At 35.5% G+C, this 18099-nt stretch overlaps 2 protein-coding genes across 3 annotated transcripts in view; both read left to right on the top strand.

Annotated features, from left to right (window-relative positions):
• LOC107715915 (ankyrin repeat domain-containing protein 10-like) overlaps positions 1–13126 on the top strand; it is a 26950-nt gene extending 13824 nt beyond the window's left edge. The window contains exons 4-6 of one of the 2 annotated variants that reach the window (XM_016522179.1): positions 10194–10444; positions 10538–10636; positions 12633–13126. In XM_016522179.1, coding sequence (XP_016377665.1) covers positions 10194–10444; positions 10538–10636; positions 12633–12916 — 634 coding nt within the window. In that variant the 3' untranslated portion in view covers positions 12917–13126. The remainder of the gene's footprint in view (positions 1–10193; positions 10445–10537; positions 10637–12632) is intronic. The other variant, XM_016522181.1, reaches the window with a different exon arrangement.
• A 752-nt stretch (positions 13127–13878) lies between these two features.
• Positions 13879–17049, top strand: LOC107715919 (ubiquitin-conjugating enzyme E2 A-like). Its single transcript, XM_016522188.1, has 6 exons — positions 13879–14045; positions 14504–14584; positions 15763–15788; positions 15908–15997; positions 16424–16512; positions 16677–17049. Exons 1-6 carry the CDS (start codon positions 14002–14004, stop codon positions 16803–16805), a joined length of 459 nt encoding a protein of 152 aa, XP_016377674.1. The 5' UTR covers positions 13879–14001; the 3' UTR covers positions 16806–17049.
• The last annotated feature ends 1050 nt before the right edge of the window (positions 17050–18099 follow it).

Raw genomic sequence — 18099 nt, 5'->3', positions numbered from 1 at the left:
TTTTAGCATGTTTTACATTGTTGATTCGTAAGAGAGTTTTTTTTTTTTTTTTTTTAGCATTTTAACTGGTATTTAAATTGAAAAGGTTATGGCCTTGTGTTAAGGAAGAAGAGAGAAACCCTCAAACAAGAGTTTCAGACTGTTGTCTAAGACAAACAGGCACCAGAGAGAGAAAAATAAAATCTCCTCAAAATCCTAAAGGACACTGTGGTCAAACACCTATATGTCCCAGTGGTACAATACCTACCTACTATCTAAAATAGGCCTATTTTAGGTTTTTCATATTTTAATTTATAACCTTGTATTTTTAGAAACAAATCTGTGATGCAAGTAATCTTATGAATGGCAAACATTGCATTGCTTTATCCATGAGTAACATGTGGCATTCAAAATTACAAAGGAGAAACATTTTGGTCTTGGGGAACTGGGGGTTGTTTTTAAATGTTCGATCTCTATTAGTGCATGTTGTGTTTAGGCCTTATTGGAAATGCTTTTGAGCTAATGATGAAATGTGCATTTAGCAACCACACAAATAGGATTGTTGATGTTTGTTTTTATGGCAGTATGAACAATGTTTTAAAGTCTTACAGTGGTAGTGGCACTGAAGCCCCAGTCAGTATAAAAGCCGATGACAGCTACAGTGTGTCAGATTTATCCATTCAAAGCAGAAGAGAAGGTTTAAAATAAGGATTTTATAATATAGGCCTAGTTAGGAGATTGAGAGGAGCGAGGGTTTTGGGGTTTTAATTTATATTATATAAAATAAAAAATATGTAGAAAAAAATATGATTCTTCCTCTGTTAAAAATAATTGTTAAAAACAAAATAAAATAAAAAATGACTAAATAAAAATACCAATAAATAAAAATAATTAATATCTATTTCCTTTCCCATATTATAAACTCTGGAACTTCAGCTAACAGGATTTAAGATAAGTTCATTTGATCCTTCCCATTAATGGCACAGCACATAGCACACAAACATCACAATAGTCCTGTTCACAATATTACAAATATGATACATGCAAATTTAGAAATATCCTTAGTAGAAAACCAGTAATATGAATTTTTTTTTTTTTTTTTTTCCAAGATCTGCATGGGGAAAAAATGCAAAACTGGATGTTTTATCGGTTTCCTCCCTACATATGTCTAGTGTTTACTTTAATTGATTTCTTGAGATCTGAATCCAGCTGATACTTCTCCTTATAGGAACACGTCAGCCACAGATGAAAATATTCTCTTGACAGCAGCACCATAGTCCTACCTTAAAAGTTGGCAAAAGAGCACCATTTCATTGTGATGTCCAGAAATGATATTCCTTCAAGATCTATTGGACTGAAACCAAAATTATGTGAATGGCATGGAGAAGACATAGGAACTTAATATTGCCCTAATGTATTCCCAGCAGACTAGAACTAGATTTAAAAAAAAAGACTTATATTCAGCTTAATGTTTTAAATGTCCTCTATAAATTTCCTGAAGAAAGTGAGAATGGACCCCTTTTGAATCCTTTGGAATCAGATTCACAGTCATCGGTTGTGTCCATGTTTTTCTTTTTCCTATTGGACATCTCCAGACAGACTCATTCTTGTTCATGGCTTAATGGAAAGACTTCCCCATGTTTTAACTTGATGGATGGACACACTACATACAGTCTCTCACTGAAATCTTCAATAATTTCATCTTCACCAGACATGTCCACTCTTCGTTGTCTACCAAGTACAAATAGCCAAGTTCTTCGAAGAAATGTGCTTCGTCACATTTTCTTTCTTCTGTTCCCTCTCCTTCTGTGGTGCAGAAAGTTTAGCACTCCCTTGTCCTTTAAAACCTCAGGGTCTCGTGTTGGTTAAACATAAACCTCAATCGATTCACTTTGTTCAGCTTCTAATGTTCTTTACCAGTGATGTACACAGCTTCAAGTGTACGTTGTGTCTTTCTTTATTACTTAGTGGAGAGATTTCAGATAAAACATCCAGTTGAAATTACCCAATGTGCTTTATAAATTGTTTAAATGTCCTTAATGTAGTGTGAATTTAAGTTAAGTAACTGAACTTATTTAACTCTGTGTAAATGTAACTCATTCAAGCACCAAAAGTACGCTGTGCCTTAATAAGAATATGATGTTGCAGCCATTGCCTAGACTTAACTCTGACCTGTTGAGTCGTCTATCTCATGCAGACGACACAAGTCTAGCTGAAGCAAATACTGTTGCTTTTTATCATTTCTTGTCCCTTCAGTAAAGTAAAATAAATGGGGAAAATACTCTGTTTACAGTTTACTATAAACCATTTAAAAACATAGATCCTTTTGCACAGACTCTTATCATTTTGATTACGTTTAGTTTTTTCTTCTCTTCTCTCATCATTCTCCCAAAGCCCTCGATCCATAAGTCTGGCAGGACTTATGTGGTTTATACGTGTGGCTCAGGTAGCATAATAGTAAAGGAGAACAGGGCAAAGCATAGGCTTAAATATCTGCAGGGTTTGCATTACTAGATCTTAATCATATGAATGGCATTACTAGTGTTTTGTTTTAACCTGTCTGCATCTTTTATTCTGAGACTTTGTTCATAGAGACAAACTGTTTGTATTTACAATGTCGCCTGTAGAATTTACCCTCTGATATATGATTACCCTATGATAAAACATGTTCTTTTATGAATCATCTGTCACCTTTGTCCTTATGAAAGTGGCATGATGACAAAAGAAATGGAGATTGCATTTTGTTAACTGTTACGGCAGAATTCTAGAGAACGTCTACACATCTCAATGTTTTTGCAGCTATTGAATTCGAAATGACTTGACTTTTTCAAGTAATCCTAGAAAAGGGGGAGAGCATTCCAAATAGACACTGCTGACTCACTCCAAGTTCCCTCAACGAAACTGCACTGTTGTGGCATTAGGAGTGTTCTCACTATCGCTCCCTTCAGTATCAACACACTGGCAAACTGTTGAGGTATTTCATGCGGTGATTGGTTTTACTGATAGGCCATTTTGTACCTAGAACTTTCAAAAGACAACGTTTTTTTTGTTTGTTTTTAAGTTTTAGATCTAGTTTTTTGTTTTTGACCTGCATGCTTTGCTTAATTGTGCCCTTAAATCAATGCAATTGATGTATATTAATTTCATTTTTAATTTTAATGTTTGTTTGTTTGTTTGTAGACTAACCATAGGACGTATCTGTAGGACAGGTCTAATCAGTCCCTTCTTAGTCTCGTCCAGAGTAAGCATGGTTTGATGCTCAGGAAGTTATGCGTTAGGGCTCAACCAATGGAAAAGAAATTATGAAGCGAAAATAAAGAGTAGCAAAGCATCTCAGGAATGAAGAAACAAAATGAATGCTTCCGTTTCAATATTTAAATAAAAAAATGTCACTCATTCGCCGAAGTGAAATTGTCATTTGTCACAGTGATATTTGTTCATACAGTATTGAACACTGAAATTACCAGGAAACAGTGGCAAACCTGGCAGGTCTAATGTGTGTATATAAACATATCTGACTTTCAATGTTAGAATATTGTAAGTTAAAGGGATGGTTCACCCAAATATGCAATTTGTCATCAATAACCCATGCACCATGTCCTTCCAAGCCTATTTGACTTTTGTTCATCTTCGAAACACAAATGCAGCCATTTTATTGAAATGAGATGTTTCTGTCCCACCATTGAAAGTCAATTCCACCAAAACATGAAATGCTTTAAAAAGGTCCTAAAGAGATTGTGAAGTTTTCTGAAGAGACACATTTGCTTTATTTGATTAACAGATTTCATTTATCTATTTATTCACTTATAAACATTGATCAATGCACATACGTAAAGAACATCCAATATGGTAACCGGAAGCTCAACCGTACGTGCTTGATGCATGAGAATAAAGCTTGTGCGTCAAGCAAGCACATTTGAGCTTCTGTTTCCCAAGCCATTTGATGAACTATGCATGTTCGTTGAGCATCAGCGTTTTGGTCTAATAGACTTTTAGCGGAGGGACAGAAATATCTCCGGTTTCATTAAGATGTCATCATTTGTGTTTCGAAAATAAACAAAAGGTTTGTAACATGAGGGTGAACTATTTTTGAGTGAACTAACCCTTTAATGTGCAATTCCATAGTTTTAAATAAAATTAATGCCATAAAAGTAGCTGCATTTGCAATGTCATAATGCATTTTTTAAATTTGTGAAAAATTTTAATTGTGTGAATGTATTCCAATCCAAACGTTTAACAAAATGTCGTTTAAAATTAATGAGAAGGATGAGAAGAACCATTATTTATATATATATATATATATATATATATATATATATATGTTCATCTATATAGAGGCAAACTAAAGCAATTTATGAAGAACTACAAAAATAACAATCTAATTAATACATCAACTTAAACTCCAAGCATAAATATTTATTAATTTAGTTAAAACCTTGGGAGTGATTAACATGTGTTTCTGTTTAGCAATAGGATGCAAGCATGTATCTAAACAAAAATAAAGTCTTTGGACTTGGTGCAGTCTTTGTAAATAAGTTTTGATATTGTCAGAGAAGTTCCGTATTGTCAATTAAAACGGTTGTAAATTCACCAGAATTGCACAGATGCAAATTCTGTAACATATGATAAACACAAAAAGGCTGAAAGATAATCTCTCTCAAAGATGATAAATGTGGAACAATTTCTGAGTAGAGAAGTTATCCGTGTAAAGCAATATTAATTATGTGTTCTGAGTTTGTCACAACACAGAAAATGTTATTAACCACCCAGCCAAATGTGAATGATGAAAAACGCCATGTAAATAAATAATATTAAGTTATCAAAATTTTGAGAGAAAAAAAAAGCAGTAGGCTATTCTCAGCTCTCAGACGCTGGGGGGCGTGTCCGCTGGCGGCGCTGAAACCACGCCCACTCGTGGAAAAGCTGCCGCCCTTCTTTCCACTGTCAAATACCGCTACAACATGAATGAATGATCCCTCCAGCAGCTTCATTGGATTTACACAGCGAATTGTTATGTTAATTATCGCAATCGGGTAGGGCTAATATTCATTTACGTGACAAAGGCATAGCTAGCTAGCAAACTGTAGCCATCAGTGTTGCCAGACGTACGATAATGATCGTATTTGTATGATAATTTTGACCTCTGTACGATGTACGATCAATAATTTAAAAAATCCCATAGTGTACGATAATTTCAGAATTTTGTGACTCTTCAAATGATGGTAGTTGTAGTATTGTGGTAATTTGCAGGTTGTGTCAAAAAGTTGTTGGTCTAGATAAATAGATGTATTCTGTACGTTTGACTCATGTATGATAATTTTCTCCCAAATACGATCATTTTGAGCTTCTGGTACGATACTTGGACATTTCCAATCTGGCAACACTGGTAGCCATTGTGTTGCCAAGTCCGTGGTTTTCCCGCGGAATTGGTCTAACGTTACTTTAACACCGTTGCCGCGGGTTGTTTTTCATGTCCGCGGGTTGAAGCGACCCCAATAACGTGATATTTAGCCCCTGGAATGCGAATTGTACCGGGAGACCCGCCTCGAAACGCGATTGGACTAGTTTTGAGTAGAAATTGAGCGGGTTTGTTGCGAAAACCTGGCGATCATGAACGGTAATGACAGTAACTCGCGATTGAGCGGGCGAACCACTGATGATGCTAATGCGCTAAGTTACTAACGTTAGTTATAGGCTAACGTTACGCAAAAATGGTGAAACTATAGACTTTAACTCCACAATTCAGTACTAAGTTACATAGCTTAGAGTCTTTGTAACGTGTTTTCAGCAATAACGTTATGTAATAACGTTATGTTATTTGTTATTTCAGCAATAACATTACGTTATGTCATTTCTAACATTTATGTGTTTAGAAACAGTTCCCTGAATTGACTTTACACTGCTTGCAGTTTAGGCTAATGCAACATATTAAAAAGCATAACCAAAACGCGTTTCTCTTGATAGCAGTTTAAAATAAAAAAAAATCTATATTCTGTACAAACCACTGATCTATAATAGAGAAATATATTATCATTATGTATAGATCAGAGGTACGCACACAGAATGATATTCACTCAGGATTCTGAAAACTTTGCACGGGTGTATGTGACCATACTGTCTTGATTTAATTAAATTACTATATAGCCAAAATACTAAAATATGTCTCAATTCAAAAAGCTAAATAAATACATAACTTATGAACTGACAAACTTCTAATTTAATTTTATTTAGATTATTAATAATAATGAGAATTAAGATGCAAATGTTTAACTCAAGTAGCAGTAACTAAATATAAATCAAGGTAAATTAATAACAGCATAGGTTTTCCTGTTCATGTATCTTTTACGTTTACATAAACTGAAATGATCTCTAATTAAAGGTGCTAGAAATCTGATCTAACTCTGTGGACAATATATAAACAAAACCGTTTTGATAACTCTGAAGACTAGAGTCTAGTTATGGTAAATCTGGCATTCTAAATTCAGCTGACATAGTAGTTTCAGACATCTAATATCAGGGACATTACACATGTGCAAGAATATTACATATACTGTTACTGATATTTCGAGTAATGTATTATCTGTAATATTCACAATTATTGAGTTGTTTGCTGCTGCAATTGCAAAAATAAAAAAAAAACTTTCAACCATCAAAGTAAAACTTGCTATTTCATTAGATACCTAATACAAACTTCATTTATCATTCATTAAAGTAATGTTTACCAAGAATAGTTGAAATAGAGTTGTAATATAATTTATAATTTAAATATCTAAATAAATATATTTATAATTAATCATCGATACAAATTTAAAACCTATACATTTCATAAGCATAAAGATCATAAGCAGGAAATTAAACGGTGAACAAAATTCTTAATTATATTTTTTTTTTTTCCTGTGTATACAACAGAAATATTCAAGTCACTCACAGAATCAGGCCTATACACAACAGTGGATAGACTGTTAGTCAATTGTCCATTATGATCATTGTGTTTGTTTTGACAATGATTTCAGATTTCTTGCACCTAAGAGGTTCATTTTAAATTGAGACCTGCCAGGATGGACACGTACCTTCTGAAGCGTTTGTAAAAATGTCGTTTTGACATCAGAACGTCTGAGAAGCATTCATATTTTTCTTCAGATTTGGGTAGGAATAAGTGGGAAGGGTCTGTTCAATGAAAAATGTTTTTTTACTTTATTTGCTGGAAATTGTATTATTTTTAGATGTTTGATTTTAAACATGTGTTATGTGTTGGAATGAATGTGTGTATGGACTGTGGTCTAGTTAGAGATTCAAAAAAACATGTCTGAATGATTATTGTGATTTATATGTTTTTCTTTAAATAATGAATCCGTGAATGAACAAACCTTTTCCTAAAGCCACAAGCAAACCCCTTACTTGATGAATGTCACTCAGTGGTAGCGCATACAGGAAATAAGTTCAATTGCATAGTGTATTTAATGATTGTTACAGAATAATGATTGGCTTATGTAGCTAGCACAAATTTCACACAGATTTAGATTCATGAAAATGAGATGTAGGCTTTGAGTGACTGCCAGCATTTTTCTTCCTCTTTCCACTCAGAATCCCAAGGTTTTGCACCCAAGTATCATGCCCTCACAGTGAATTGCTTGTACCTTAGACATTTATTTCCCAGTACAGTGCTATTGATGTCATTTAGCAATGTGTAAAAGGTCTTGGACCGTTCTGGAGGCACATCAAGAGTACACATTGTCAGACTCTTCCTAATTAAACACAATTCAACTCATCAGTGGAGACTTCAAGCAAAGATCCCCAGCTTCTGAATGTACCTTCTTCCCTACTATCATTGTTTTCATAAAACAGTAGGCAAAAAGTTCATGGATAACCTACTCTGATCTGCACTGACTGATGTGATGGACACTTTACTGTCCCATGAGGCCACATGAGAGGTGTTGAGAATGGAAGTGATTGTAACTGATGCTGTAAGTCACATGACAACATGGCAGATGTAGTATGTCTGCATTTCATTCATCCGACACACATTCAGACTAGGCCTGAACATACTTTTAGAGCATCTAGTATCTCCTCAGACAAATATGGTATTTGAAGTACACTCTAAAAAAAAATGGTGCTAAATAGCACTAAAAGTGGTTCTTTGGCTCGTAATCATAGAGGAACCACTTTAAGTGCTACGTAGCACCATCTTTAAAGATATAGGTGCTATGTAGCACCTTAACCACCCCAAAGAACCACTGAAGCACCATTACAGGTTCTTATAGGTACTATATAGCACTTAAATTGGTTCCTCTATGATTACGAGCCAAAGAACCGCTTAGCGGTGCTATATAGCACCTCAACTACCACAAAGAACTGTTGAAGAACCACATTTTTTGTGTGTAGCCATGTGCTTATTATGGGAAGATTTCAACCTCTGCAGCTCTAATTTGGAGACAGGCAACTTGGATCATATTTCTTGATAACCAGTCACATTATAGCCTAGACGTCATTGAATTGCTTTTAGAGTTGTACGACAGCCAGACGCTGTTTGTGGATACCATAGAAATAAATGATACCACAAAATTGTCAGTTCTCTTACATAACTGCAATATTTTTCAGCATAAACACTGAAATAGATCTATCAAAAACAAATGTTTATTGGTAGACTTGAAGATTAGTTGACAGGCTGATTTAGAGGAACACTGACTTGCTGTTCTGTTCTGCATTGGATTCAGTAATATTTTCTTAATGGCAAGCTGGACTGTGAAATGGTGTATAGTTGGTATAAATTGCTCTTATTAACCCCCGGCAGTTTAAATTGTAGTTGGTATAGAATAGTGTTAGTTCCAACAAATCTGATTCAGTTTTCCATGTTACATGTAATAAGAGTGGAGCAAAAGCTGGCAGTACTTTAAAACCCATACTGATACATTTGTTATAACAGAGAACATAACACAAATTTAAAAAAAAGTGATTAAAACTACTCAACACATTATTGGTGTCTGTTAGAAATTATTTTGGATTATCTGAGGTAAGTCTGTGTGTATTTACTGTTATCGCGCTGCCAAGAGTCACATTTCTGTGTTCTCACTGCATTCAGGATAGAAGTGTTAGCAGGAGCTCCAGGGGTAAGTGTAAACGCTGTTATTTTGCCCTAGATTTTGTTCATTCATGTATTCTGTTTTCTTCACTGCAATAGAAAATGACTGTTGATGGCAAATACACACTCTCAATCCTTATTTCATGTCAAATTTTAAACAGGTGTGCATCTCACGTGACCCATCAATGCTTTATAGTATCAACGTTCACCATTCGATCAAATCCTTCTCTTAAAGAAGCCAGGATGTTGTTCTATTAAACTTCCTCTACTTTTTTTTTTTTTTATCTTTGAGTGTTTAAAGAAGAATTTCCTGATCAGGTCTTGTTTTGCCTTGACGCTTTTCGCTAAGCTGTCCTCTTTCAACCATGAAAATGAAGATTCAGCCAGCATAAAACCTATTGAAGATATGAGTCTCTCTTCACACAAAAAAAAAGGAAAAAAAAGGAAGAAATCAGAAGATCGGCGTGATGTTTTCCTTCATCTCACAGCTGCGGTCAGGCCACTCTTACTACAGATTGAAGAAGTCCTCTTTGAACGTCTGCATTCTTCTATATACAGTTATTGGCTTCTTATTGCCACTGCTTTTACCATGTTTATTCTGGTGTGGCGTTCATTTACTTTGTTTTGTTTTACTTTTGGCACATTCAGATTTTAACTAATAGCATTATTTCACTTTAAAAATATGAAATGTTTTTATTAAAAGAATCATCTGTCCAGTTCATCTGTTGAATTGAAGAGAATTCCTGGAAAAATCATTTGGCAGTGCCAAACCACTTTTCATTTGCCAGTCAGTATTGCCACAGGCAAATATTTACCATTGACTGGTGTAATCGAAATGTTTTGTATTCTTAATATCATGTTCTTTGTGTGTGTGCTTTAATGATTTTTCATTTTCTATTGCAGTCGAGACATCACAACATTATAAATGTCTTTAAATAGATGTTCAATGATTTATCCAGTATTATTTAAAAAAATTTTTTTACTTTTTTTTCAAAAATGTCCAAATAAATTAGGGTTTTAAATACAGAAAGGGAAGTGTGTGTGCGTGCGTGCGTGCGTGTGTGTGTGTATGAGTGGTTTACAAACACTTGCCTTAGACCAGCAGTGTTAATGCACTAATTTTATCATTGCGCAGCATGAGGAACGCTAGTGGACTGACCGCCGCTGACCTAGCCCATGCCCAGGGCTTTCAAGAGTGCGCCCAACTGCTTTCCAATGCCCAGAACCAGCAGCTCAATCAGCGTAACGGGTTCTCAGCCAATGGCTCTGTGTGCTTTGGGGACCGCAAGCTAATCCAAGAGCGTGGCATCCTTAATGGGGTTCCCAGCCGAAAAAGGTCTCTTGATTGCATGGAGTCTAATCTAATTAAAAAGGCCAGAACAGATGGTACGTCTTGACTGAATGTTTAAAGTTTGGTTTTAAAGACATTTGTATGATGAAGTTGGGTCGCCACTTGCTAACGTGAAGGTGTCATTGCAGATCTCGGTTATCAGCCGATGAATGGAGTAAACGGATCCAGTAGAGAGGACCAGATGGAGAACATGCACATGGAGTTTGGCCAAGCGCTGAGTACCCCAGGTGGGAACAGACTCCTAAATGGATCCTTGCTTTTGGGGTCCAATGGCTACATCAGTCCAGAGCAGGACCGGGGGGTTCGAATGGAGAGCTCGTCCTCTCCCGTCCACAAAGATTCCGAGATCTTCACCGTGCAGATACCATGCCGTTGCACTAACTCCTATGCCTATTTGTAGGAGCATTTGCCTTGGCTTCATTTAAGCTCTTTTGGTGATGTGTGTCTGGGAGGGAAAATGATTCAATTTGACACACATCATATGTATAAAACATCTGGTCATAAGTTGCTCACACCACCCCGTCCTTTTAACGTCTGGTGGTATGCACATTGTTTTAACCTAAAATGGAGAAGGTGTTTTGAGTGGTAGAAGCAAATGTTGAGTTTTGTTTTGCACAATAACTTCCCTGAATGCCGTTTTAATTTTTCATTTTGATTCTATTGCATTCCAAGAGCAATTAAATGATTTTTTTCTTTCTCTCTAAAGTACTTGCATGATGTTATTAGGCTGTTTTTATGCCCTGAAGTCTATACTTGGAAAGAATGTCTTAGTACGACACTTTCACAGCTTTTCCTGTGAATTGTATTTGCCCCGCCAAATGCCTGACCTTGAGTTTTGTAACATAGTTGGATTTTGGTTTAGGCTGTTGGTTAATACATTTGATATGAGTAGCCCATATTCTATTAAGTATCAAAAAAATAAATAAATCCAGGTTAATGCTTTTTTTATGTGTATATATACAGTATATATATATATATATATATATATATATATATTTCCATGTTGAAAATATAAAATATTGTGCATTTTATTTTCCTTTTTTTATTTCTTCAACATTTAATTCTCTTGTTCTGCCAAAGCATATCTTATCATGAATGTATAAAGTACATCTACAGGCCTTCGCTGTGCAGCTTTCATACGTGTGTTCTTGTAAGGAAGTCTAGGTGCTATTCAGACACTTCTTTAACCTTTTTAACTATATTAGGTTGTAGTTGTTTTTCTCTCTGTTGCTGTTAATGCAAAGCCTGTTGAAGAGGGTCTGTTATTAGATTTATTGTATCTGCAGTCTCAAGTGTTTATCAGTCCGGAGGTTATTGTATGAGGGTAAAAGTTTTTTTTGTTTGTTTTTTTTCAGCTAATATTTTGCATAGGATTTCATATGTAGTGTAGAAAATATTTGCTGAACTGATTAAGTATGAGAAGTATGAATTGAGGTGATTCATTAAAGGCATTGTACTTTCTATAAATTCATATAAAAATGGTCATTTCACTCAGAACAAATGCCAGAAATTTTGCACTGCATATAGAATAACACATGATTGCCGATTCAGAATTACAAGGGACATCTCACCATAAGTGCTCATTTAAACACCGGCTATGTGTGACACATAGACAATATTGGTCATGTAAAGTTACAGGATGCCTAAGATGGATATAAATGTAATTTCTATACTCATTAAATGTTCTCATTTAACAATCAACACTGACTCTTGAATTTGTACATATGAATAGTTTGAAAGAACATGTTAGCAAATCAAAAACCACTTGCAATTGTTAATTTGATACTGTTTTTGTAGATTCTAATGCGGCACACATGTATCATCTATTGGTTTGCACCTTCAGTAACCTCTGGACTATTTTGCTGCCTTCACATATAACATAAATTAAGAATTAAGCCCTGTTATTTAAATCAAAGTGATATTAATTTATAAGGCAAAATGTTTAATGTCGAAGCTAATGTAGGGCAGTGTGCCAGTGCAATGTTTTTGTAGAGTTGAGCAATATCATGGCTTGAAGCAGGACTTTAATCTCAATTTCAAATGTTCAGATATAATCGTTATGTAAACCGAACTGGATGGGTGATTTGTATGCCCAAAAAATTATATGAAAAATGTAGACCTATTGGAAATTGTTGTGCAAAACAAAAAAACATTCAGTTAAGAATGAAGAAGCAATCTTAATCTTTCTTTAATGAATTATAATTCATGTGTTCTCTTTGACAGCAGGACTCCCATTAAATGGACACTGCTATCCTGTGCAGCACCTCAGTGGAGGTGACCTGATGCATGAGAACGTAAATGGAAATGCAGCCGAGGTTGTGGGTGTCTCCTCACGTCCTGGTTGCTTTGAAAATGGCCTTCATTTTGGGCATCATAATGGCTTCGGAGATACGGCTGAGAACATGGAGGACGCCAGCAGTCAGATAGAGCATCGCAAGTCAGTCAGTGTAGAGGAGCAGTATGACCACATCACCTTCAACACCATGCACCTCTACCATGGGTGTTAGGACGTCCCGTCCAGACTCATATGCTTTTTATATATCCATATAGAATGTGCTGAATTGCTTTAAGTCCGTGTCCTTTTAAATGGACACTGTATTTGTATTTGTGTTGTTAAAAAAAAGTGCAATCTTTTCTAATTTGGGTCATTTAATTGAGTTGGAGAATCCGGAGGCCGTTCATTTTTTATGCATTATTTGTAAGTACATTTATTGTATTAATTGTGCCTACATATACAATATAATTGTTTATTGACATCTCTTTCTAACATAGTAGTTAGAGCTGTGTGTGTGAATAAAATGGATGATGAATTGACTGAATCATTTGTATGGTTTTCTAACTCACAACCTCCACCTTACTAACCTCCGCCTCTACCTTATATCTTGTCTTGTAGAGTGTAGAAAGTAGTATGTAATAAGGAACGAGTTTTTATTGGTTTTACTGAACTATTTGATAGTATTTTGTAGTCCAAACACTTCTAAAATACCGTGCTCTCTTTACAATTTATAAAGTGCCAATATCTGCATTCCCTCCTGATTATTATCGAATATATGATTGCGGAAGTGACTAAAAACTGAACACATAACTGTTATGAAATAGCTTTTACGTCAGAGTACAATAAGGTCGTCGTTTATTGCATTTCCCGCGCTTAACCGCTAGGAGGACGATGACCTCATTCCTCCCGCAGAAACGTCATCGAGCCTGTTCCTCCGACTGAGACCGTACCAACGGTCAGAAAAATAGGGGGACAGCTGACATTAACGTAGCCAGAGAGGAACATTTCAGGCAAATGATTAAATTATTTCCCTTAAACCATAAAGATTTCAAACGAATTGCGGAAACATTAATCATTAAGTCTTTAAAAAATAAAACACAAAATTGATTTATATACATCTTGTAAGATGTCTTTGTATCTCCAGTCGCAAATAACCCCCTGTGTGGAACAGATGGTATAATCCTGTCTCGTGAAAAGACGTCTTGTTACTCAGAAAGGAATATTAATCATCACTCAGTGTTGTGACATATACAGTTACCGTAACATTTGTTATTAGGCTCTAAAAATAATCGCTGACGATTTTTAGTGTAGTTAAAGATGTCTACTCCAGCTAGAAGGCGACTCATGCGAGATTTTAAGCGGTGAGTAGCTGTTAAATGATAGATGTGTTTGTTTTGGTGGAATAGCTTGCTAGCTAGTTAGCTTCATATCACCCAGTTCGGTAGCCGATTATTAAACGTAATATAAACGATTAAAATACGACATTTAATGTTGTGCTTATCTCTTTGAGTCTGTCGGTAGTATCACATTGCCTGTTTACATTGTGGCGATTCTTAGAAACTCTAACTTACATGTGTTTTAGCTTATGAGCTTGCTAGCTAGTGTGAGCCGGTTTGAGAAGTTATTCAAGCTTGACTTGTCTGAATGTGATGATTATTATTACTATTTAGCCATTGTCTTTGTATTTCTAGTAATTTTTATAAGGTAACCAGAAGCCACGCTTTGTCGTGTGATATTCCAGGTGTTTCCTCTAATCAGTTCATGTGATTGACACACTGACATACACTGTATGATTGAGTGTTATGTGGTGGTCCCCCAGGCTCCAGGAGGATCCTCCAGCCGGCGTCAGTGGAGCTCCTTCTGAGAACAACATCATGGTGTGGAATGCAGTTATATTCGGGTAAGAAGAGAGCAAATCGGGCTGATCGAGTCGAGTCTGCGCCAACCAGCTCATGTAACAGAGTTCCCACGGTCGTGGAAAACCTCCAAATATGAGGGGATTATGAAATCGACATTACCAGACCTGAAAATCTGATACAAGTGAATTATATGATTAAGTATCGTGCAGCTTTTCTGTTCAAAAGTTTGGGGTCAGTGACATTTTAGAAGAAATTAATACTTTTAGTTAGCAAAGACATATTAAATTGATCATTTTATGATGTTTATAATGTTACAAAAGATTTGTATTGCAAATAAATGCTATTCTTTGGAACTTTCTATTCATCAGAGAATCCTGAAAAACGATTGATCACAGTTTCCACAAAAATATAAAGCAGCTCAACTGTTTTCAATATTGATAATAATAATAAATGTTTCCTGAGCAGCAAATCAGCATATTAGAATGATTTCTGAAGGATCATGTGACACTGAAGACTGGAGTAATGATGCTGAAAATTCAGTTTTACATTATAGAAATAAATTACATTTTAAAAATATATTATTTGTCATAAATAATAAATTTTATAAATGTATAGTATAAATATATTATTTTTGGTAACACTTTACAATAAGGTTCCATTAGTTAATGTTAGTTAATGTATTAACTAACATAAACAAACCATGAACAATGCATTTATTACAGGATTTATTCATCTTTGTTAATGTTAATGAGAATACAGTCGTTTATTGTTAGTTCATGTTAATTCACAGTGCATTAACTAATGTTAACAAGCACAACTTTTAATTTAATAATGCATTAGTAAATGTTGAAATTAACATTAACTAAGATTAATAAATGCTGTAGAAGTATTGTTCATTCTGATTTCATGTTAACTAAAGTACTCAGCTAATGTTAACTAATGAACCTTATTGTAAAGTGTTACCATTATTTTATATATGTATATATTTGTACCAACTGCAAAGTTTTGAAGGGTAGTGTTTGTAAATATACATGTATACATATTTCATTGTCTGCATATTACTCTTTTGAGGGCTTGACTGGAGTAAATCTGCCCCACCATGTGTTCAGTGCTCTAGTGTAGCATGTGTATTGCTGTTATTTGATATCATGGTCAATGTTCCATGTCAGTGTCCTCCTACCTTTGACCTTAATATTGCGTTTCTCGTTTTTACATGCAGTCCAGAGGGAACACCTTTTGAAGATGGTAGGTGTCTGTCTGTTGACCTTTCCAGCATGATCAAATGCATGTGTAAAGAAAATGAGTAAAAGGTGTTTCTTTGTCAGAAATTAAAGATACAATGTTGTTTCTATTCTGCACACAAGGTACCTTCAAACTCACAGTTGAGTTCACAGAGGAATATCCAAACAAGCCCCCAACTGTGCGGTTTGTCTCAAAGATGTTTCATCCAAATGGTGAGTGATACTTCCTGTTTGTCTCTGATTAGAAGCTTTGTCAAAGAGAAACTGACCCCGATTCTCTAATATGCTCTCAACAGTCTACTCATGTAGTACATTCCCACACAGAATCTGCTGCTGTTAAATTTAGTCATTCAATTAGTCTATTAGTAGGTTTTGTTGTTGTTTGTTTTGTTTTTATTTAATACATTTTATGCTTGCTTATATATTTCTTTGACAACTTCATATACTGATGGCAACTTTGAACATCTTAGAGTTACTGTATTTTCTGGAATTTGTTGGTCTGGGAGGGATTGTACAGCATTAGTGAGCATTGTTTGGTTGCTACATACTGAAAGTTATTCATTTTATCATGAGTCATGCATGTATTCTTGATTTAATGTAGTGAATATGTTCTAACTCTTCTCTTGCTGTCTTTCACAGTGTATGCTGATGGCAGTATCTGCCTAGATATTCTTCAGAATCGGTGGAGTCCAACTTATGATGTTTCTTCTATTCTGACATCAATTCAAGTATGTTAATTAACCGTTTTCTAGTCCTTTTATATTAAACAAAATGCTTCACGTTTCCTGTGGACATTATTGAATCTGAGAATTGTCATATTTGAATGCTTGAATTTTCCCCCCCCTTTGTGCTATACTCTTGAGGCCTCATTTTGATTTCTCTTTCTTTACAGTCCCTTCTAGATGAGCCAAATCCCAACAGCCCCGCAAACAGCCAGGCAGCACAACTGTATCAAGAAAATAAACGGGAATATGAGAAACGGGTTTCAGCGATTGTAGAGCAGAGCTGGAGGGACAGTTGACTACATTCACAAACCATGTTCTCTCTGAAATGTTGTTTTCCTTTTGTTTGGCTCTGTTGTTGGGGGTTAGTTTTTCAAATCTCCATTTTTAAGTTTTTATGCACTTTACTCATGCAAGATTGTGATTTTTGTTTTATTTCTTTCCCACATTTTTGCCTGGACTGATTTTCAACCCTCATTAAAGGGTTAGTTCACCCAAAAATGAAAATTCTGTCATTAATTACTCGCCCTCATGTCGTTTCAAACCCGTGGCGGGCGTATCCATGACGCAGCTGACACAGAACAGCATACGCTGTTTACGTCCAGCGGATACTCTCCAAAATGCCACCAGGGTGACGTGGAGGAGACGAATTGTTGAATAAAGTCGTTTTTTGCACAAAGTATTCTCGTAGCTTTGTAATATTACGGTTGAACCCCTGATGTCACATGGATTATTGCATAGACAGCAACACAACTGAAATGTTCCCAAGTCCAGAAACGTTGCAAGATGAGCAAGGAGATAATCCATGTGACATCAGGGGTTCAACCGTAATATTACGAAGCTACGAGAATACTTTGTGCACAAAAGAAAAAAAATAACGACTTTATTCAACAATTCGTCTCCTCCGCGTCACCCTGTAGCGCCATTGTGGAGAGTATCCGCTGGACATAAACAGCGTATGCTGTTCTATGTCAGCTGCGTCACGCCGGATATGTTTCCTACGTTGTTGTGATTTGATCTGAACGAAAACGGCGTATCCGTGTGACGCAGCTGACACAGAACAGCATACGCTGTTTTTTTTTTTTTCTTTTGTGCACAAAAAGTATTCTCGTAGCTTCGTATAATTATGGTTGAACCCCTGATGTCACATGGATTATCTCCTTGCTACGTTTCTGGACTTGGGAACATTTCAGTTGTATTGCTGTCTATGCAGGGTCAGACAGCTCTCAGATTCCATCAAAAATATCTTAATTTGTGTTCCGAAGATGAACGAAGGTCTTACGGGTTTGAAACAACATGAGGGTGAGTAATTAATGACAAAATTTTCATTTTTGGGTGAACTATCCTTCCTTTAAGATCAGTGAAAGGGGTTAATATCCCTGGTGAATAATGCTTGACTAATTTTGCATATGGCATGAACATGCAGTGATTGTTATTTTTTGCTAAATGCATAAGCATCTCTAAAAAAAAAACATTATGGTTGAGTCAATCAAGGCAGTCTAATCTGGATTCATGACTCACTGAGAGACATAAGTCATAGTAGTGTTGATGAAAATGTTTTTGGTGCTTTGTCAAATTTAATATCATGGTCTC

Source organism: Sinocyclocheilus rhinocerous, unplaced genomic scaffold (assembly GCF_001515625.1).
Source record: "Sinocyclocheilus rhinocerous isolate Xijiao unplaced genomic scaffold, SAMN03320098_v1.1 scaffold600, whole genome shotgun sequence".
In the NCBI taxonomy this organism is placed as follows: domain Eukaryota; kingdom Metazoa; phylum Chordata; class Actinopteri; order Cypriniformes; family Cyprinidae; genus Sinocyclocheilus; species Sinocyclocheilus rhinocerous.
Note: the sequence above shows the minus strand (reverse complement) of the source record. Positions and strands in the feature narration are given on the sequence as shown.